Here is a 22,658-nt window from a genome sequence, read left to right as displayed (position 1 = left end):
CCAGACAGCAGGGGGAAAGGGCTGTCTCCTGGGAGCTCCAACAGCCCGGCCAGGGAGAGACTGTCACAACTCAGCCAGTGAAAAGCCACTGCACGTCGAATCCCAATTTACGCCAATGAACACTGGGTTCGTAAGAGCTGCCCCATCTCCTTTTCCACCATGAAGGACCCTCCAGCTTTGTTTTGCGGGCTTGCCTAGCATTCTGCTGCAGTTTGCTCATCCCAAGTTGCCATTCTCTGCTATTCCTGAAAAAAGCCTCTTTTTGATGGGAAAATAACTGACACTTTTCTTTTTAAAGTTAACACAACTATTCTTTGCTTTCTGGGCCCCCTGGCAACTGGTCCAGCTTCTCCCTGCACCCACCTCTCCTGACTTCACCTCCTTCTTTCCCCAGCGTAGTTCCCATGAGGTGGCACCTCGGCTACCCTTCAAGAACAGCTTCGGTGCTGTCCCCAGTCCCACTCTCCTCCGGGTGCTGGCTTCTACCTTGCCATCACCAGTCCTTGCTGGGCACTACATCCCGCAACCGTGGCCGTGGCCTCGGTGGGAATCCTTGCAGCAGGGGAGCCCGTTGGAAGGGAATAGGAAATTCTGAAATGGAGCACTGAGCTGAAGGCTTCAGAGTTCTCTGGGACGGCAGCGAAGTTGTGGGGTCCCAGGGCTGAAGACAGTGGAGAGGCCCTGATAGTCACTGAGGAGAATGGGGAGCTCCTGGTGGGAGGAGCATGCGGAGGGCCCAGCTGAGGATGTGGACCTAGGAGCTAAGGTGGGACCAATTCTGTGGCTGTGGCCTTCCTCTCTGAATGCTTGGCTGCAGGGATGAGCAATCAGTTTATCCAGGGCAGGAGGCTGCCAGGTGGTTCCAACAGAAAATGCTGGAGATATTGGCCAAAGTGTTGGAGCGAAATTTATAGACATTAACCAGATTACCTGGCTTGAAAACCTGATCGTTTACTAATTGTTTACAAAACAGAAGCTTCCTGAAAGCAGGGCCTTGCTCTGCATGTAGTCCTATCCTGTCAGGGGTCACTTCTTGAGCAAGTGAACTCAGACAGTGGGCATGAAGAACCCCAGTGCTCTGGCAGCAGGACAGAGGCAGAGGGAGAGTAAGAGACTGAAGGAGGTGTCTGATGGCCCAGTTTCAGAGACGGGTCACTTCTGGAGATGATCTGCTCAGGACACCAGGGCCTGAGGTCAAGTGCAGGTAGGTGACCAATACATCTGGGTTTGTTTGGACCTTCTTGACTCTACCATGGAAAGCCCTGTGTCCTCGAGAGCCTTCAGTCCTGGGTAAATTGGCCAACTGGTTACTACATGCTGGACAAGAACTCTCTGAGAAGCCAGAATATTGGTCAGTGGTCTGTGGAAGCTGCAGGATTCCTCACTCCTGTGAGCCTGTGTCAGTTTTTGCCACACTCAGTGTGGGACTCCTTGGGCATGTTTTCCCAGCAGTGAAAGGGAGCTTTTTCATAGCACTGAACTCTAGGAATAACAAGTATGCTAAAAATGGCAAGTACTTCCAAGAGTGGAAACACCAAGGTGTGGCTACATCAGCATTTCCAAATCTGCAAATTAAGTGCATCGTGCTCAGAGCCTTAAAAAAATCCTATCAACACAGCTGCCCTGCTAATTTTTTCTCTTTCTAGTGGAAATTAAACTGCTGATTTATTATAATAGCATCTATTTTCTTATAACTCTAATAATGTCAATTTGCAATATTACATGAAATGCCTATATATAAATATCATAATTTTATTTAATTGAGCACAAGAATCATATCAAAAATGAAATAGTCTTTGGTTAAATAGACATAGCTAGTGTTGAAAATAGATTTCACACTCCACATGCATTACATAGCATAGACAAACCATAGCTTCATTATAATTCAAATTTTCTAATAACTGACTTGCTGTTACAGCAATCAAATGTGCATCGGTAAATTATTCTAGAGAAGCTTTATTTTCAGGACCATATTTGATGGATAAATCATTAAAAATGAAATACAGACTTTCTGGAAAAATTGCAGAAATACATTTCAACTAAAAAATAACTCTCATAATGAGTCAATATACACAAGGTACATTGAAACAAGTAACATCAGAATTATCCTATGTCAACATCATGGATATGTACAGTCACTATAAATAAAACCATAGGGGTCAGGATATAGCTGTTCACAGAAACAAAAGAAGACTTCTTTCCCAGAATATTTAGGAATATTCCAGGAATGTTACTAGGAGTATAGTTCTTTCCTATAATCAGGGGAGAATCAGTATTTACAGACTCGGATTCCTACAGTACCTACAGCTTACTCAACATGCTTATGTCAGAAATTTGAAGACAGCCTCCCTTTTCTATGTGTCCCACATAAAATCTTATTTGAATCTGTTGAATTCTTATTAATTTGGATTCAATATTAAATTGAATACATTTAGAAAACAAATCTTCTCTTTCACAAGTGCGTACATTAATGGTTAACTAAAGAAAACTAATGTCTGTTCTGCTAGATTTTGGCACATAGTTGAGTTCTTCATTTCATTAAGGACCAATGAGATAGCATAAATGCCTTAGTAAGTCCGTTAAGCCTTATATTTTGTTTGTATTAAACTTTTTACTCTGAGATAATTGCAAATTCTAAGATAACTGCAGAAATTGTAGATTCACATAGAGTTGTAGAAAATAATACAAAGAGATCTTGTTTGCCTTTTATCCAGTTTCCCCCAAGGGTACTATCTTGCAAAACTATTCCATACCACAACCAGGATTTTGACATTGATACAGTCAAGACACAGAATGTTTCCATTGTAAGGATCCCTGCGATTACTCACCTCTCTCCTCCAAACTCCTCCTTAGCAACCTCTCATCTGTTCTCCATTTCTAGAACTTTGCATTTCAAAATGTTGTATAAAAAAAATGTTGTATAAATGAATTGTACAGTATGTCACCCTGTGGGATTGACTTTTCACTCAGCATAATTCTCTGGCGATTCATCCAAGTTGTTGCTTGTATGAGAGATTATTTTTATTGCTGAGTAGTATTCCAGGGCATGGATGTATCACATGTTTAACCAGCCACCCATTAAAGGACATCTGGTTGTTTACAGTTTTTGAATATTATGAATAAAGCTGCTATGAACATTCATGGACATTTTTTGTGTGTGAACATAAGTTCTCATCTCTCTGGGATAAATGCCCAACAGTGCAATTGCTAAGTGGTATGGCAGCTGCATGTTTAGATTTATAGGAAACTGCCAAATGGTTTTGCAGAGTGGCTGTTCCATTTTACGTTCCCACCAGCTACGTATGACTGATCCAGTTTTTTTGTATCCTTGCTAATACTTGGTGTTGTTACTATATGTTGGGAATTTTGATAGGTGCATAGTGGTATCTCATTGTGGTTTTAATTTGCAATTCCCTAATGATCAATGATGTTGAATATCTTTTCATGGTCTTATTTGCCATGTGTATATCCTCTTCAGTGAAATGTTTGTATATGTTCTCTATTTTTGAATTGGATTTTTTAAAAAAATTATTGAGTTTTGTGAGTTCTCTATATATTTCTAGGTATTAGTCATTTGTCAGATATACACTTGCAATTATTTTCTCTCAGTCTGTAGCCTGTCTTTTCATTCTCCTAACATGGTCTTTTTCAGAGCAGAAGTTTGAAACTTTGATGAAGTCATTTATCAAACTTTCCTTTATGGATTGTGCTTTTAGGTATCAAATCAAAGGACTCTTTCCTTAGCCCTAGGCCCTGCAATTTTCTATTTTTTTAAAGTTTTATAGTTTAAGATTTTATGTTTAGAAATATGATCCATTTTGAGTTAATTTTTACATAAGGTATAGGGTTTAGGCTGAGGTTTCTATTTGCCTGTGGATATCCCATTGCTTTAACATATTTGCTGAAAAGACTATCCTCCCTCCATTGAATTACTTTTGCATCTTTATATAAAACCCAGCCGAATATATTTATGTGGGTCTATTTCTAGATTTTCTACTCTGTTCTGTTGATCTATGTATCTGTGCCTCCAGCAATAAAAGCCATACTGTCTTGATTACTGTAGTTACATATAAATTTTTATATTGAATAGAGTGATTTCTCCTACTTATTTTTCTTTTACAAGACTGTTTTAGCTATTCCAAGGCCTATGTCTTAGAATTCCTGGAATAAACTTGAATATGTCTACAAACTTTGCTGGGACTTTGACAGAAATTGCATTAAACCGATAGCTAAATCTGGAGAGAACCGACATCCTTGCTATTTTGTGTCTTCCAATCCATGAACATGGTATATCTCTTCATTTATTTAGGTCTTTGATTTCTTTCATTAACATCTTTTAATTTTTAACATATAGATCTTGTACATGTTTTGATAAATTTATACCTATTTATTTTCTTTGGAGTTATAATAAATGGCATTGTGCTTTTAATTTTGGTCTCCACTTTGTTCATTGTTAGTGTTTAGAAATGTGATTAAATTTTGTGTGCTGATCTTGTATCCTGAAACCTTGTTGAATCCAGTAGTTCTGGGAGTTTTGTTTTTTTGTTTTTTTTAGTAGATTCTTTGGAATTTCTATGTAGACAATCCTGTCATTTGTAAACAGAGATATTTCTTTCCAATCATATGCATTTAATTTTTTTTGTTTATTGCCATGTGTGGAACTTCCAGGACAGCCTTTAACATTTTCATCAATGTAAATTTCCAGAGATTTGCAGAAACATACTGTCCTGAATGGGGCCCATCATTCTCAAACAGATGTATCTTCAACACTCTTATCATCCAACCTATTTAGACTTCATTCCCTATAATTTGGATAAATAACTGGTAACATTCAGCAGTGGTTTTTTAATGGCACCCACAACTGCAAAGCCTCTTGAAGCTAGCAGAGAGGCCGTTAATGAGCTAAGTGGAACCTCATTATAAAAGCAAACTTAGCATAGGAACATTATTCGTAAGACAGAACTAGGAGGTAGTGATGCTCAAAGATTTAAGGTATGAGGTTGACTTATGGAGTATGTGGTTTATCCTTCCAGTTTTCCCCTCTTACCTCTAAATTGAAGGTAGCCATAATTTTTAACTTGGAAATACAAAATACCATCAAAGTTACCTTATTCTTATATATTAGAAATTGCTATTGTTAGGAACCCTTTCAATAATTGGCTTTTGACAAAGAATTCCATGCATCTTTCTATGCTTTTAGTAATAGGCACTTAAAATATATTTTGACATCTCAAACTCTATTCATATCTTAATTTTTTAAATAAAAGTATAACCGTCAATAACATTTTACTTATTTAAAAAGTGTTTATTTCCTATAGTGTTGTGTTTTTATGTTATACAACATACCTAACCCACCAAAGAGGGTTCATAGCCATTATAAAAAGACAGAAAACTGGGTACTACTAGATCTTTATAGAGGTCAATGTAAGAGGTCTTGGATATATACACATAGGCCCTCTATAGGCCTTAGATGTGTGCTCAGGTACAATGCAGTTTCTTGCAAAACCAGGAGCTCCTGCATATAATTTGTAGAAAATTTTAATCTGTAGTAACAATAAAACTTCAGAGACTTTTGTTTTTGTTTTTGTTATTTTGGTAGTTAACCGTGGCAAATCAGCCACAGACAGGTTAATCCTCACTTTACCGATTTTGCTGATTCAATGACCACCCCTGCATTTCAATAACACTCTTGTCTTGTTCTTAAGATTGGAAATCATCTAAGTTCCACTTCACCAGAAGCAGTGGCTTCTGGAGTCAGACCATGGGACGCTGACGTAGCCTGTCTGAGCCTCAGTTTTCTCGTCTGTAAGTGGCAATAATGATATGACTCTCACTGGTTGTAAGGCTTACATGAGATGATCCTGCCAAGGGCCTGGTCCAAGGCTGGGCAGGGAGTGTGCCTTCAATTACTGACTTCCTGGATTCCTCCTCTTGTATATTGTCCTTGCTTCCTTCTCTACTTCCCCCATGCCCTTCTCCTCTCTACACACCACAGAATGAGATGCTTCTTATTTTGGATGCCACTCCTCATGCCTAAGGGAAGGGAACCATCTGTCAGAAGCATTAGCAGTTGGGATCTGGGGAGTTTGGTGCTGAAGCTGTCCTGCCTCAAGAATGAATTACCAAGGCCTGCTCACCCAGAATGGGGCTGCACGCAGGACTCTGTGTTCTCATGCAGTTTGTCATGTTACAGTGGGACAAAGGCTTCCTAAGTGCCTAATACATTCTAGCAAATGTGACTTCATAATGCATCTGCAGTCCAGTAAGTAGCATGATGAGTGCTCCATAGACAAGCAGCCCTGCGTGCTCACCCCAAACACAAGACTGTAGCCATGTGAGGCATATCTAGTTCCTTTGTGGTTGCGGTGAGCTTCAAATCCAGACTGCTTTGGGCACAGCAAGCAATGAAAATATGCTCACAATACAATGCAATCACATTGCACATAATTTTTTTTTTTTTTTTTTTTGTCCTAAGGAATGGAACAGCAACTGTCTCAACAGGTCACTTTGACAACCAACGATGATTCCCGAGTCAGCGAGACTGGGTTGAGTACAATACAGAGGCTAAATATGTGAGTGCCTGTGGGAACTGGGGGTTTGCAAACGAGCACTCTAATCTCCAGCCTGGCACAGGGTTCCCTGGTCACCCTCCCTCACTCTGCCATGATGATGACAGGGCGGCTATGAAGCCTGCAACCAGACAAAAAGCAGATCAGTCGCCGTCTGGCAGCGTGACTTCAAAGGTTTTCATTTCCTGCAAACCCCAAGGACTTTCTTCTTACTCCATCAGGCCTTTCTTGGGACTGCTCTGAAGTATTCGTCCCTCGAAATGTCGGATACTCCTCCATACCATTTCTGAAGCCAGATATGTTCTATCCTCATCTTCATAAAGAACCACTCATACTGACGAGGCCACTTCCTCATAACGGGGTGTCTGCAGAAATAAAGGAGAGGTCACAAGAGAGCCATTCTTATCAGCGGGTGCACCCTCCCCGGGCAGCGATCCAGACTACTAGCATCGGCCAGGTAAGGCAGGCCTCCAGAACCCAAGCCTCGTTTGGGTGGAGCCAGGGGCAGAAGCCAGGAAGCCAGGGATGGGGGCTGGGACACCCCCAGGAAGGCAGGAAACTGCACCTCCACCGAGGAGCAAACCAGTCTTGTCCCAGGCTCCTTGGTTCCAATCCCAGGCTGACTGCTGATGAGCTATGATGCTTCATGGGCCGTTTGGCCTCTCAAACCCTGCTCTCCTTACCCATCATGTGGGATGATGGTCAGTGCTCAGATCATGGGGTTGTGCGGAGAGCAAACAACTCTGCACACATGAAGCACCTGCACAGACCAAGTGCTCGGTGAATGCTGGTTACTGTTACCAGGAAACACAAAGACAGGCTTGATGCATCAAAAGAATTGTGAGCCCATGAAACGAATCTGTTCACGGGAAGATCTCCATTCCTGCCAGAGGCTTAGAACTGTTGAACCAAGTAGAGAGTTAGCCAGAATGGACAGGGAACGTTGCACTCCACCTTCACTGACTTGCTTTCTCCCTCATGCGTAACCCTACACACACGCATGATTCGTAAGGGCAGGGGCTTGGCTCACTTCTTTAAAATTTCATAAAAGTAAAAAATTATATTCATATCAAATAATGTCAGAAACAAAATTCAAAGACCAAAGGCAGGCTGGGAAGGATGTCTGTAACAATGTAGATGCAGTAACAGGCTCATGGCCTCTTATAAGAGATAATTTGTTTTGAAATAACTGTAAAAGCACAGAGAAGTTGAAAGTACATTACAATGAACTGGGTTTTTCCCCCTAAACCACTTGAAATTAAATTGCTGATGTGATGGGCCAACACTCCAAATGTTTGAGCAGCCAAGATAATAAAAGGATTGTCATTATTTTAAGCCAACACCTTTTGTACTTGGAACTGGAACACACTTTGGCACTGGCAGGTGTGGGGCAGGTGTAGCAAATCCTAATCCAGGGGGCACCGGCCTTGCATGCAGGCAGCTAGGGGCAGGTGGCAGGAACTTGAGGAGACTCACAGTGGGGGCTTAAAAGAAGCTAAAGATGAAATTCGTCGAAGTGGGAGATAAAGGGACCCATGTAACATAGTGGTGAAAATTTGGCAACACCATGCCTGCGTGATGCAGACGGCAGGAAATGAATTTAACGAACCCAATGGTCTCCCTGAGATTCTGGCCTCTTCTCACTGCCTATCATAACACAAAAGAAGAGTGTTTAGAAGTAAAGAGGACAGCTGGGCTTGAAAGTATATCACGCATGCGGGCACACACACCCTCTCTGTTCTTTTCTCAGTCTATGTTCAGAAAACCCTGCGTTCGTGTTATGTATCTGATCACGATACGATTCAGGAGTTCATTCCGATTTTCTCTGTGGATGTGAAACTCTTTTCCACTGCATTGAGAAGCCAGGGTTCCCCTCTCCTACTACTTATTTGATGCTTCTCCTGTATGCTTCACCTCCTGAAGTGCCACCCACACCGCTTCTCCACTGCTTTCATATTACTCTAACTTAGACAAAGTATTAATCTGCCTGTTTTCATCACCTGCAACTCTGGGAGGGTACCTGCCACTCCCGGGCCCGGCTCTGACCAAGGCCACCCCCCTGACCCATGGAGACAGACTCCACACCCGAGCGACCACCCCTCCTTGCACACACCCTCCTCACGTTTTCACAAGCCCTTGACCTCTCACCACCTCTAACCTCCTGCTCACTGGGAACCCCTACAGCAGTGATTCTTAAACTTCAGCATTCATGCTAATTTCCTGGAATGTGCTTTTAAAATTTAGATTGAATCTTCTCTCCAGAGAATCTGACTCAGTCAGTGGGTGGGTTGGGTGGGTGGGGGCAGAAAGCCTGTGGCTGCCAGCATCTTCATGAGTCAGACAGAGGCATCACAGGACCACACTGGAGAGGCTCTTTCACCTCTGCACTGTGCTTTGCTTAGCGTGGCCCTTTGACAATGTTTGTTGGGTTGACTTCTCTACAAAGCCCAGTTATTTCCATTTCAAGGCAAGGTGTTGTGGATGGTTGCAAGGGCGCAAGGAAGACAGCCTCAATCAGGATGCTGTGTGGCCTCTGCTGCCACCTGGAGCAGCCAAGACAGCCAGCGTGAGGTTGGCAGTGCTGCCACCTGAGGGCCACTCAGACCATTACTGTCATTTGCTTCAAAGGCAACAAATGGCACAGTCCTCACCTCTGCTTTTTATTGAGGTTTATTTTGGGGCAAATCAACTTGAAAGCATATACAAACCTTGAAAACATGGCCTGCTTGGCAAATTCTACTTCTTCTGGAGGCACTGCAATCATCTGGCCGGTGAGTGTCAACCGGGCACATCGGGGGTCTTCCGGGTCAACGATATTTTTTCTGCATTCAGAGAACGTTTTTCACATATTAAAATGATAGAACATTGACCTGAAATACCGAGGATTTTATTAAAAATTAAAAATAGCAGCCACACAGCTGGTTGTATCATTCAGGTTTTTACACTGTCCATAATCACTTTAAAAATACTTTGGCACAGGCCACATGGGAGGTGTGCGTGGGTAAGTTACACATCGGCCTGCACCCCCAGGGCAGAAGAGAACCCCCAAAGGACCTTAGTCAAGGGAGCACGTGCCAGCCTGACCTCTGCAAGACCACAGTCGGGAGCCGCTGTCCTGAATCATGTTGCTGCTCTGCACAACTCTAGGGGGTGCCACTCACTTAAAGGCTGTATGAAAGGTGCTCCTGAAGTAGTGCGGTGCACCTGCCTGGATCCTGGGTGACTGAGACAAGGGTCTTCAGACGTCACTATCAGAACGTGGAGGCTCCTCCCTCAGTGTAAGGGACATTGGAAATAATGAGAACGTTATTGTGACTATATCTGTGACTGCTTGCTAGAAGTGCTTCCACGGTGGCAGACTTCTTCTAAGACCTGCTTTCACTGAAAGAGTCACCTGGCAGTAAGGGTGTATTCTGTATTCGGGACACCACTCTACTTCTGTAATATAACATACGGTATGATATGATGTAATATAATTCTCCTAGTTAAAAATTCTCATTAGGATTGCCTGATAAAATATTGCATGACACATAGTTATGTGGGAAACATATTTGTTGTTTATCTCATTTAATTTTTTATAGCTTTACTGATATATATATATAATATATATATATTTACATAAAATTCACCCTTTTGAAGTGCACAGTTGAGAGTTTTTAGGATATTCAGAATAGTGCAACCAAAACCATAATCTAATTTTAGAACATTTTCATCACCCCCCACAAAAACCCCTGTACCTGTTGGGGACACATTCCTCATTCCTGACCCTTCACTCCATCCACCCCATCCCGAGCGACCTCTGATCTACTGTCCACCTCTATAGATGTGCCTGTTGGGTCGATCCGGATGGAGTCATACCACATATGGTCTTTGGCGACTATCTTCTCTCACTTAGCGTAGTGACTTCAAAGTTTATCCATGTTGTAGCCTGAATCAGAACTTCTTTTTTTTTTTTTTTTTTACTGCTGAATGTTATTTGATTGTATGGAGAGACCACCTTGTGCTTATCCATTCATCAGCTGATGGACATGTGGGTTGTTCCCACTTTCTGGTCCTTACAAATAATGCTGCCCTTGGCCCTTACAAATGATGTTTTTGTGTGGACATGTTTTTCAGTGGTGGAACTGTTAGAAAGGGAATCGCCAGATCCTATGGCAATTCTACGTTTAACTTTTGGAAGAATAGCTGAATTGTTTTCCAAAGCAGCTGTACTATATTACATCCCCACCAGCAGTGTGTGAGGCCAGTTCCTCCACGTCTTTGACAACACTGTTTTAGTCTTTTTCATTCTAGCCAGCTTAGTGAGTGTGAAGTGGTACCTCACTGTGGGTTTTATTTGCATTTCCCTGATGGCTAATGATATTGCCCACCTTTTCATGTGCTCATTGGCCATGTATCTATCTTTGGAGAAATGTTGCTCAAATCCTTCCCCATTTTAATTTCGACTTGATGTATGTAAAAATAACTTAAAATTTTTTCATCAAGTCCAAATTACCTATTTTGCTTTTGTTTCCATTTATGTTTTTTTTTAAATCTCCCACCAAACTAGGGCAAAGGCTATTTATCAAAATCCTACACATATGTTATATTTCATGGAACATGACAAGCGTGTCCATATTACTAGATATTGTGGCTTCTATAGTAAGACAAGAAATAGAAATATGTATAAAGATTGGAAAATAATAAACAAACTTGTAGTTATTTGCAAATAACATGACTGTATACAAAGGAAAATGCAAGAAAATCCACACTAGGAACATCAGTATTGAGAAGAAAGCTCAGCAAGATTGTTGAGTTTAGGAATAAGATTATGAAACAATTGCATTGCTACTTATAAGCAAAAAATTATTTTTAAATACTAAAAAGTATACAAGATGGTTAAAAAATACCTATAAAATACCTAGAAATAAATGTAACAAATATTGTGTAATACCTTGGTGGAAAAAAACTGTGACTTTATTGAAATACATAAATGGCCTAAGCAAAGGAAGAGTTATCCCATACACATGAATGGGGAAGCCCAATTTAATGGAGCTGTCAATTTTCCCAGAATTAATCTTTTTCTAAAAAGATTTCATTTATTTATTTGAGTGAGAGAGAAAGAGAACAAAAAAGGGAGGAAAGGGAGAAGCAGGCTCCCCACTGAGGAGGGAGGCCCATGTGGGGCTGGATCCCAGGACCCTGAGGTCATGACCTGAGCCGAAGGCAGATGCTTAACTGACTGAGCCACCCAGGTGCCCCTCAAAAGTAATCTTTATAGATGACATAATTTCAATCAAATTCTGGTGTTTTTTAAAGATTTTATGTCTAAGTAATCTCTACACCCAACATGGAGCTCAAACTCACAGCCCCAAGATCAAGAGTCACATGTTCTGCTGACTGCGCCAACCAGGCGCCCCAAATTCTGGTATTTTTAAAGTAGAACTAAGCAAGCTGAATCTAAGCTTCACATGGAATAACAAAAGTCTGAGAATAGTCAAAACCATGATAAAGAAGAGCAATATGGTGGGAGGGCTTCCTCTACCAGATAGCAAACCCTGATGTAGAAGAACCATATTAATAAGGCAATGGGTATTGGTGTAAGGATAAAGCAAGGGAACAGACTGGAAGACCCAGAAATAGATCCATGCTTACACAATCCTTGACATACACCAAAGACTGAATTAGAAATTAGCAGGCAAGGTTCTAATTATTCAATAAATGGTGCTGAAAAAAATGGCTATCTGTATGGGAAAAGAAATCTAAAAATAAATCCCTATATCACACCCCGTACAAGTAAATTCTACACTGAATTAATGAAATTAATGATTTAAATGTATAAAGTAAAGCCCTAATACTTTTAGGACAAAATCTTTATGACTTCAGGGTTGAAAAGAATTTCTTAAGCAACACACAAAATGCACAAACCACAAAGGTAGATGAACATGACTTATTAAAATGTCAATTCTTCTTTAATAAAATATTTCATAAGTCAGCTATGGGTGAAGTCTGTTAATTTCCATCATGATTTCTTATTCTCTCAGTGAGCGTGGTGGGCAGAATTCTGGGATGGCCTTCGTCATCTCCACCCCCTACTGCTCCACCCTCTATAATCCTTCTCCCTGAACGTGGGAGCCGGCTCTCGCTTTTAACCAACAGAATATGGCAAAGGTGACAGGATGTTAATCCCATGCTTATAAGATGTCACAGGCAGTGAAAAAGACTTAGGGACTGTGGAAGAGACAGACTGTCTTACCCTTCCTGCTGGTCTGGAAGAGGTCAGGTGCTGTGAGGTGACCTGTCCTGGCAGTGGAGGGAACAGTGGTGGCCTCTGGGAGCTGAGGCCCCAGTCCTACATCCACAAGGAAGTGAACTGTTCCACCAGGAACAACACTCATGGGAGCTAGAAAGAGGACCAGAGCTCCAGAAAAGGAAGGATGCAACCCCACTGACATCTTGCTTGCAGCTTCAGGAGACTCTGAGCAGAGGACTCAGTTAAGCCATGCCCAGAACCCTGACCCACAGAAACTGTGAGATAACCAATGTGTGCTATTCCAAGCCTCCATGTTTGTGTTAGTTTGTTACATAGCACAGAGAGTGAATACAGTGGGTCTGTTCAAATTGTAATTTTCAGCTGATAATTCTTTTTCCAGTCCCATTGTTTGTTACTGATTTCCAACTTAACTACATTTTGGTCAGAAAGTTATCCATATGGTATCTTTTGTTTGGTATTTGTTGAAATCAGCCTTGAAGCCTTGTGGTCAACTGCTTTGTGCCTAAATAGAATGGGCTTTCTCTAACTGTTCAGTGAAGGTTCTACAAATGACCATTACGGCAAGCTTCTTAAATGTCTTCAAATCTCTTATATCTTTGCTATTTTTGTTGTTGTTGTTTGCTTGCTCTATCAATTACTAAAAGGTGTGTGAAATATTTTAAGGGCCTAATGTCTGGATCTCCATCCTTACACACACGCATGCACTCACTCACTTCTCTTCCTCCTAAAGTAGTTAGATCATAATTTTTATTTTTATTCATATAAATATTGTGTTTACAGTGAACACAGCATTTACATAAGCCACTATGAATAAAGTTTTTATTCAACCTTTTGTTTTCATTTGGAATTACCAATAACTTCCCCTTTTTCTTTCTTTCCTTTTTAATTTTATGTTAGCATTCTAGAAAGTTACCATTTATTCATTCCCAAACTTCCTTTTAGCACAATCAAATATCAGATATATTCTATTGTACTCAAAAGAACTGAAAACATGGGACGCCTGGTTGGCTCAGTGGTTGAGCATCTACCTTCGGCTCCGGGCGTGATCCCAGGATCCATGATCTGGTCCCACATAGGGCTCCCTGTGGGCAGCCTGCTTCTCCCTCTGCCTATGTCTCTGCCTCTCTCTCTGTGTCTCTCATGAATAAATAAATCTTAAAAAAAAAAAAGAACTGAAAACATAAGTTCATACAAAAACTTGTACATAGATGTTGATAGCAGCATTATTTATAATAGCCCAAAAGTAGAAATAAACCAAATGGCATCAAATAGACAGAATGTGGGATAAGTCATTCATTAAAGCTGAATATTATTCAGCTTTAAAAAGGAATGAAGTACTAGGGTGCCTGACTGGCTTAGTTGGTAGGGCATGCAACTCTTGATCTTGGGGTTGTAAGTTCAATCCTCACATTGAGTGCAGACATTACTTAAAAAAAAATCTTTATAAAATTGGTGCCCTCTCTCACTTCTAAAAAAAAGAATGAAGTACTGATAGTATGGGTAAACTCTGAAGATACTTCAAGGTGTGTATGTGTAATATAGATACATAACTCATATATATATATATGTGTATATATGTGCAGAATATGCAAATTCATAGAGACAGAAAGGAGATTAGTGGCTGTAAGGGCTGGAAGAAGAGGAAATGGGAAGAGAAAGCGAATACGCATGGGGTTTATTTTGAGGGAAATGAAGATATTCTGAAACTAGGCAGTGGTGATAGATGCACAACCTTGTGAATTTACTAAAAGTCAGTGAACATCACACTTTAAAAGGTGAATTAAAAAAAATAAATAAAAGGTGAATTTTATGGTACGTGAATTCTATCTCAATTAAGAAAAAAGCCGTATTCCATGGAGTTCATTTTTTTCTTCTTGGAAATCAGCTGCTGGCTCCCACCTGTACAGTACAGGTACTTTCATGCTTGTTGCATGACCATAATCAGGAGAACTCGCTTTATCAATGAGAAATTTCCCTGGTCCTGTGTAGGATCATTTCTTTCCTTTTTCTTTCTTCTCATTCTGGTATAATGATTCTGCCCAAAATATGTACGTTTTCTGAGAAGAACTACATTGGAAGTAAAATTGAGGTTTTGTTTATTTGAGAATGTGATTAGTTTATTCTGATTTCTTTTATTTTTTTAAGTAAACTCTACACCTCATGTGGGGTTCAAACCTACCACCCCAAGATCAAGAGTAGCATGCTCCACTGACTGAGCCAGCCATGTGCCCCTAGTTTACTCTCATTCTTGATTGATAGTTTGGCCGAGTAGTAAATGGTATATTTAATGCTATACTAAATGCTGAAGTAAATCCATCATTCTGGGTACCTGGTGAATAGTTTTAAATCTGGAGACTCGTGTCTTTTGGTTCTGAAGAATTTTTCTTCAATTATATCTGATAATTTTTTCTTCTATTTTCTCAACTCATCTTTCCTGGAATTCTTTTATTTTAACTGCTGGACCTTTTGGATTAGTCCTTTAATTTTCTTATTGTTCTTCTCATATGTTTCATCTATTTCCTTTTATTCCACTTTTTGGAAGATTACCTCAAATCTACCTTCTATATTTCAGTTGAGTTTTTTTATTTCTGTTATCATATTTTTAATCTTTAAGAGCTTTTTTTTTGGTCCTTAAAGCTCATTCTTCTGCTATATATTATCTTCTGTCCTGAAAAAATGTTTCCCTCTTTTTGTATTGTTTTAATTTTCCCTAGTTCTTTTTATCTGTTCATTTTGCATGGTAGAGATTTTCCTCAAATGTTTTCCTTGACTGTTTATATTTAAAATGTGGTACCTCACAGCCAACTGAAAATTCTGACTGCATAGGTATGGCTTTCTGACTAGTGGACTTTACTCTAAGGTGATCAGCTTTGATGGTTTTGCTGAGGGATTCCCGAACTATTTAGTATCTCTGTGTTTGTGTGTGTGTGTATGTGTTTCTCTTGGGCTGTTCAGTAACCCTGGGGAAATCCTCAAAGGATTCTCAGACAAAGCTTTGTTAAAGATGAGCTCAGTCCATAATTCACAGGAATAAGCAAGAGTCAGTAGAAACATAAACAGTAGAATAGATACCCAAGATACACTTAACTGATTTATAAGATAAGGGTATCTAGGGCAGCCTGGGTGGCTCAGCGTTTTAGCACCACCTTCGGGCTGGGGCCTGATCCTGGAGACCCGGGATCGAGTCCCGTATCAGGCTCCCTGCATGGAGCCTGCTTCTCCCTCTGCCTGTGTCTCTGCCTCTCTCTCTCTCTCTGTGTCTCTCATGAATAAATAAATTTTTAAAAAATCTTTAAAAAATAAGATAGGGATATCTAAAATTAATAAGATCTCCCAATCTTTAATTGAAAGTGTAGCTCTTTGGAGGTCTGATTTTATATAGGGACCTTATTTCTAACTCTTCACCTGACCAGCCCAAGCTATTGTTTCTTATTTCTTGTTGCATTAAAACCTAAGCCTTTATTTTTCCCAGACTAGTATACCCCACTAGAAAAGTTCTGGTTCTGGGGTTTTTTTCATCTTCATTTTTAACCCCTGGGGATTTCTTTTTGTTTCTTATGAGTATGCATTTAAAAGACTGTTTTTTAGATTGATGAAGTCTGCAGTTGTATTTTATTTTATTTATTTTTTAAAAGATTTTATTTATTTATTCATGAGAGACACACACACACACACAGAGGCAGAGACACAGACAGAGGGAGAAGCAGGCTCCATGCAGGAAACCTGACATGGGACTTGATTCCTGGACTCCAGGATCAGGCCCTGGGCCAAAGGCAGGTGCTAAAACGCTGAGCCACCCAGGGATCCCCTGCAGTTGTATTTTAAAACTTTAAACAGGGCAGCCTGTGTGGCTCAGCAGTTTAGCGCTGCTTTCAAGCCTAGGGTGTGATCCTGGAGACCCGGGATGGAGTCCCGTGTCGGGCTCTCTGCATGGAGCCTGTTTCTCCCTGTGTTTGTGTGTCTCTCAGGAATACATAAACAAAATCTTTGAAAAAAAAAAACTTTAAACAATACAAGTTTTTCTTTTTTAAGATAAAAACATAATTTTCATGTAGAAGATTTGGAGACTATAAAAACATACGCTAGAAAATAAAAATGTGTGTTTTAAAATAAACTTGGAATTTTCATCACTTGGAGTTGCCTCATATAGAGCTTATTTTTTCCACTTCAAAATTAAATCGTGAACATTTTATTTTGAGAAGTACATGCTGTGAGGCCTATGTACTTGCAGAATTCTCAAACATTTTTCTACCATTCCTGTCTACTGAGTATCCAGAAGGGGCTGGGACACTGCAGCTCTGATGTTGAATGATTTCACCCTGTATTGCGGGGCTGTGCAGAGAAGCTGAGTCATGGGAAGTGCACGGTGTCTGCTCTCGGTGCGACCACGGACCTTGTGAGCTGAAGCCCCCAAGGACAGAGCCTCACTTTCTTCTTTGGTAAAGTGAGGACATTAATTTCTTGCCTGCCTTCTTCACAGAGTTCAAAGGTATGTAAGAGCATGATGAGCATCATAAGGAAGTGTTTTCATCGAAACGTGAAACTACAGTAAGTTAACGTGAGTGGGTTCAAGACAGGGAAGCTCTTCTTTGGGGTAGACTGGATCATTTCCCTTCTCCATCAGTCTATAACCCCAAGAGATTATTCTGGCGCTGCATTTCATTATCTAAGGCTAAATGAGAAAATCTTTATGATGGATTGTTCTCCAACATCAAAGGAGAGAAGGCAGCGGGAGAGAGCTTGCATTTCCCTTTTGCTTGAGGCCAGTTACAGTTAGGAAAAAGGGAGGTGGAGTACTCTTCCCTCGTCTGTCTTGTACAGTCAGTATCACTGAGCATTCTGATAGACAGTAAATGCAGAAGGACGTGAAAGGCATATAGTGAGGTGGTTAAGAGCATAGACTCCGGGCGCACCTGGCTGGCTCAGTCGGTGTTGTATGTGACTTCCTCTCTCTCTATCTCAGGGTTGTGGGTTCGAGTCCCACGTTGTGTGTAGAGATTCCTTTAAATAAAATCTTTAAAAAAAAAGAGGATGGGCTCCTAATCAGCCCCTTAGACTTGAATCCTGTGATTCAACCCCTTTATGCTTCAGTTTCCTCACCTGTAAGAAACAGACACAAAGAGTTCCTGCCTTCTAGCAGCATTGTGAGGTACCAGTGTGGGAAGATGGAGACTTCTTGGTGCTGTGATGAGATGGACTCCCCAGGATAACACTCCGGACTCTCTCCAATACTAAGACTTCAGTTAATCATTGAGTCTGAACGAAGATGCTGGACATCTTCTTGCAGGAAGAATCTATTCTGTTCTCCCCGGTTTCTTGCCATAAATTGGAAAGACCTGCCACAGCTCAGAGAGGTCCTAGGGTGGAAGTGCTGTAGACTGTGTGAATCTGTCAAATTTGGGAGTCTCCCACATTCTCCATGTTGGCTTGACCAATGTTAAAAGTGAGATTTTGCTGTTCCCTCTGCTTTACTCTTTTAGTTCTCAATTGGTTTAGACCAGGCAAACGATGGCCTCTCACTTGTTTGTGTTTGGTGTGACAGATAAGAATGGATTTTACATTTTTAGAGGATGGAGAAAAATCAAAAGAAGAATAATATTTTATGACACATGAAATCTATATGAAATTTGGATTTCAGTCTACTTGAAAAAAGTTGTATTGGAGTATAGTCTCACTCATTTGTCTGTGGCTGCTTTCATGCTACAACAGCAGAGTTGAGTAGTTGTGACAGAAACCATATGGCCCCACATCTAAAAAATTTGTCATCCTCCCCCTACAGAAAACATTTTCCAACCCCTGGTTTAGATCATGGGACTGTTCATCAGGTCCCCTGGGATTCCTACATGAGGATGAAATGCATAAATTCATATAACATAATTAGAATAGTGCCTGGCCTGTAGTAAGCCCTCATAGAGTCATGCTGTTACCATTCTGCTCAGTTGTCTTGGGAGCTGAAAGGGTGGAGTGGCTGGAAAGTTCTGGAATCTTATAGCCTTGATTGGTGGTGGTATTGATCATGAAATATCAAGAAGACTGCTATGGAGTGAGCTGTTTGCCTCTCAAATTCAAATGGTGAACCACCACCTCCCAGTGGGGCTGTATGTGAAAACAGGGTTTTTAGAGAAGTAATTGAGGGTAATTAATCAGTTAAGGTTAATGAGGTCATAAGGGCAGTGTCCTCATCTGATGGCACTGTCCATCTGATGGCAGGGAGGGACATGCAGAGGACAAAGCCCAAGGGAGGACCAAGCAAGAAGGGGGCCATCTTCAAACCCAGGAGAGAGGCCTCAAGAGAAGCCAACCCTGCTGACACCTTCATCTTGGGCTTCCAGCATCCCGGCCTGTGAAAAAATAAATTTCTGTTGTTTCAGCCTCCCAGTCTGTGGTATTTTGCTAATACAAAGTTGGTGGGGACTGTACGGGGACTCTGAAATGGTGAGCACCAAAAGCCTCCTCCTCTGGCTCTCAGGCCACATTTGTTGCAGAGGTAGGATATTATGGGATGGAAGGTATTAAATTAGTATGACAGTAGATAACACATAATATTGGTGGGAGTTAACTTACAAAATCTTGGAGGTATTTTTTTAAAGCTGAAAATGGAGACCGATTATGTGTGTGGCAGATCCTGTGCCTGTATTGGGAACCTCGGGGTCTAAGGAGTCCACAGAGATGTGGGAAAGACATACTCTAGCTGACTCCCAGAAGTTTGTGTATTTTTACCATCTGAATATTATGACATCCCCTGGCATCATGGTTAAAGCTGTCCCCACTTTAAGAACCTTGGCAGTTTCCAGCTGGGCTGTGCATTTCAATTCAAATCTACCCACCTAGTTACCAATCCATTTGCTTCACTTTGTAATTTGATCACTGCTTGAGAAAATGATATTTCTTTTTTTTTCCTTTTTGAAACAGGTATCACTATTTGACTTTTACATATCTCCTTTACATAATACTATGTATCTTTTAAGGCATCTGACTTGTTTAATCCTCACCATATCCACGGGACGTAGGTAAGGAGCTAACTCAGCAGACCACAGTTGCTCAGGCCCTGCACATTCCAAAGAAAGACCTGTTTCAGGAGGACTGGCCCTCAGCTGGTTCCTGGAAGATAACTTCTGAGGCCATGACATATCCTCCTTCGTGAGAGTGTTTCTGTGAGGCCCTGGGCCACACAGGATCAACTTGACCTCTATGGGGCCCAGAGACTGAGTAGCTAAGATGAGTCATTTGGACACCGTAGTGCCCATGTGACTGAACTACAATAAAAACACTGGATATTGAGGCTCAGGTGAGCTTCTCTAGTTGACAACACTTTATACATGCTGTCATGCTTCATTGCTGGGAGAATTCAGTGTGTCTCCATGTAATTCCGCGGGAAGCGACTCTTGGAAGCTTGGGCCTCCTTACTCTTGGACTTCACCTGTGCAGCTTTTCTTCTGATGACCTTGACTGTATCCTTTCACTGCAGTAAAGCAAGAGCTCCTGAGTCTCACAAGTCATTTCAGCAAATCATCAAGCTGTTGGGGGGGGGGGGGGTCGTTTGGGAGTTCCTGACACAGCTGGCCAAGCAGACTCCCATAGATCTATTTCTCCCAGATGGCATGTGTCATAAAATGGAAGCCTTGAGGCATGATTCATTAAAACTCATTCTCACCCATTAAATTTCATTAAAACCTTGAGAAAGGTACATTTGTTAAGCAAAGCATATGTTTTGCTTATATTTAAGGAACTTGTTTTCACCTGCCTGGAAGCTTTTCTGTACCACACATCCTGTTGAGTTGTAACACGGGAAAGAGTGGACATGCTCACACTTTCAGGTCAATTGCTTCATGTGAGAACACTGTGTACCGTTTGAAAGTGTTATAGTCTGCTCTGTTTATGACACCACAAAAAATGCAGTTGCTGAATTGTGAATTCTTGTGGGGTTATGATGAAAGAATGGTGGGAAGCAATCCACATAATAACTATGAATCTACATTGAACTTGGTGAAAAACCCAACAGGAGAAAAGAAGCAAGAACAGTAAATAGGAACTAAATTTACATACACCAGACAAGACTGTCAATCAGTTGCACCTAATTATTTGTTCACTATTAAGGCTAATTTCTTCACAACATTGCTCTTTGATGAAAGCAACAAAGTAGTAGTCATAAGTAAGTCATTACAGGGTTTATATAGGGGGCATCATTTTTATATAGGGAGTGTTTTGCTTATCCACTGGTGGTGATTATATAGAAAAGAAAGGAGATTATGTATTTAAATAGATAAATAGAAAACTTTCCATTTATGCAGCGGACAACCCAGCGAGACTCTGTAGAAGTTCCTTCCCACCTGTGGCAGGCAGGATAATTGCCACCCCACCCCCCAACAAAGATGTTTGCATCCTAATCTCTGGAACACGTGACTGTGTTACTTTACATGGCAAAGGGAAATTATCCAATGCCAGCTGGTTTTCCCATTTCTCCTCTCTGCCTTCCCTTCTGCTTCATTTTAAAGATGGCCCCACTTGTGATCCAGATGTGGCGCCAGCAATTTCAAGGCTGTTTGGCCAACCAGATGGCATTGGATACGGAGACTATCCTGGATTATCCGGCTGGGCCCAGGGCAGCCACAGGAGTCATTAAAAGTCACGGGGGGAGACAAAGGAGAGTGTGAGAGAGATACGGTGTGAGAAAGACGACCTGCCATCGCTGGCTTTGAATGTGGCAAGGGCCACAAGCCAAGGAATACAGGCAGTTTCCAGAAGCAGGAAAAGGCAAGAAAATGGGTTTTTCCCCTAGAGCCTCCAGGAAGGCACGCAGTCCTGTCTACACCTTGATTGCAGCCTATGAAGACCTGTTTGGGACTCCTGACCTCTGTCACTGTAACAATATATTTGTGTCATTTGAAGCCAGTAGGTTGTGCTGCTTTGGTACAGCAGTAAGAGGGAACTAACTAGCATCTGAAAGAGGTGGGAACCGGGCCACCCCGGTGGCGCAGCGGTTTGGCGCCACCCGCGGCCGAGGGTGTGATCCTGGAGACCCAGGATCCAGTCCCACGTGGGGCTCCCTGCATGGAGCCTGCTTCTCCCTCTCCCTGTGTCTCTGCCTCCCTCTCTCTCTGTCTCTCATGAATAAATAAATAAAATCTCTAAAAAAAATAATAAATTAAAAAAAAAAGAAAGAGGTGGGAACCTTTAGTTCCCTGCCCACCCCCCGCCACCCCACTACAACATACTTGAGGTTCCTCGCAGCTGCTGCTCTTGAGATGGTCGGTAAATGCACCAGCTACCAGCGAGGAGGATGCCCTGTACCCTGGGGACCCTTCCAGTTTATGAGAGCCTCCTTTGGTGAACAGGGGCTGGAGACAGACTCTCCCTCTTCCTGACACTGTTTAGGCATCTGCTTGTCCCTGACACAGCTCCAGGGAACCCTATTCCACCACCCTGATCCTGAGGGCTGGGATTGCCTAAACCAGCACACTCTGTCCCCTGGCCAAAGTGATGGATTCAGGGATTGGCACAAGAAGTCCGGTCACTAAAGCTCAAGGTGCTCCTTGCTGGGGACTTCTGGAAGGGCAGTCCCCTTACTCTCCTCTGGAGTCTACCTGGAGAGGTGCTCACTCTCCCTGGACATAAAGAGGGAACAGCCTTGAAATTGCTGGTCCCACATCTGGATCACAAGTGGGGCCATTTTTAAAATGAAGCAGAAGGGAAGGCAGAGATGAGAAATGGGAAAAGCTGATTTGGGCTGACACTGCAGGACCCCTAAGAAAAGCCTTCCTCTGGACTTCCAAATATGTCAGTTAATAAGTTTATTTCCCTAAGCACTTCTGAACTTATTTTTTTCTCTTTCTTGG

The 22,658-nt window shown here is 41.6% G+C and overlaps 1 protein-coding gene and 1 long non-coding RNA gene across 5 annotated transcripts in view; one reads left to right on the top strand and one right to left on the bottom strand.

Annotated features, from left to right (window-relative positions):
- Nucleotides 1–1,940: 1,940 nt before the first annotated feature.
- CREG2 (cellular repressor of E1A stimulated genes 2) overlaps nucleotides 1,941–22,658 on the bottom strand; it is a 35,924-nt gene continuing 15,206 nt past the window's right edge. The window contains exons 3-4 of the mRNA XM_077915007.1: nucleotides 9,278–9,391; nucleotides 1,941–6,934 (exon numbers count right to left, since the gene is read on the bottom strand). Of these exons, the coding sequence (XP_077771133.1) occupies nucleotides 6,787–6,934; nucleotides 9,278–9,391 (262 nt within the window). The 3' untranslated portion in view covers nucleotides 1,941–6,786. The remainder of the gene's footprint in view (nucleotides 6,935–9,277; nucleotides 9,392–22,658) is intronic.
- On the top strand, nucleotides 6,265–20,870 carry LOC144323965 (uncharacterized). 4 transcript variants are annotated; one of them, XR_013389342.1, is made up of 5 exons: nucleotides 6,265–6,365; nucleotides 6,476–7,026; nucleotides 17,099–17,311; nucleotides 19,194–19,309; nucleotides 19,735–20,870. It is a non-coding gene; the product is annotated as an uncharacterized LOC144323965 (long non-coding RNA). The 4 variants fall into 4 exon arrangements; XR_013389341.1 differs by lacking the exons at nucleotides 19,194–19,309; nucleotides 19,735–20,870 and adding an exon at nucleotides 19,033–19,187 and having other exon boundaries at nucleotides 6,476–6,572; nucleotides 6,791–7,026; XR_013389343.1 differs by lacking the exon at nucleotides 19,194–19,309 and having other exon boundaries at nucleotides 19,735–20,869.

Source organism: Canis aureus, chromosome 11, assembly GCF_053574225.1.
Source record: "Canis aureus isolate CA01 chromosome 11, VMU_Caureus_v.1.0, whole genome shotgun sequence".
NCBI lineage: Eukaryota > Metazoa > Chordata > Mammalia > Carnivora > Canidae > Canis > Canis aureus.
Note: the sequence above shows the minus strand (reverse complement) of the source record. Positions and strands in the feature narration are given on the sequence as shown.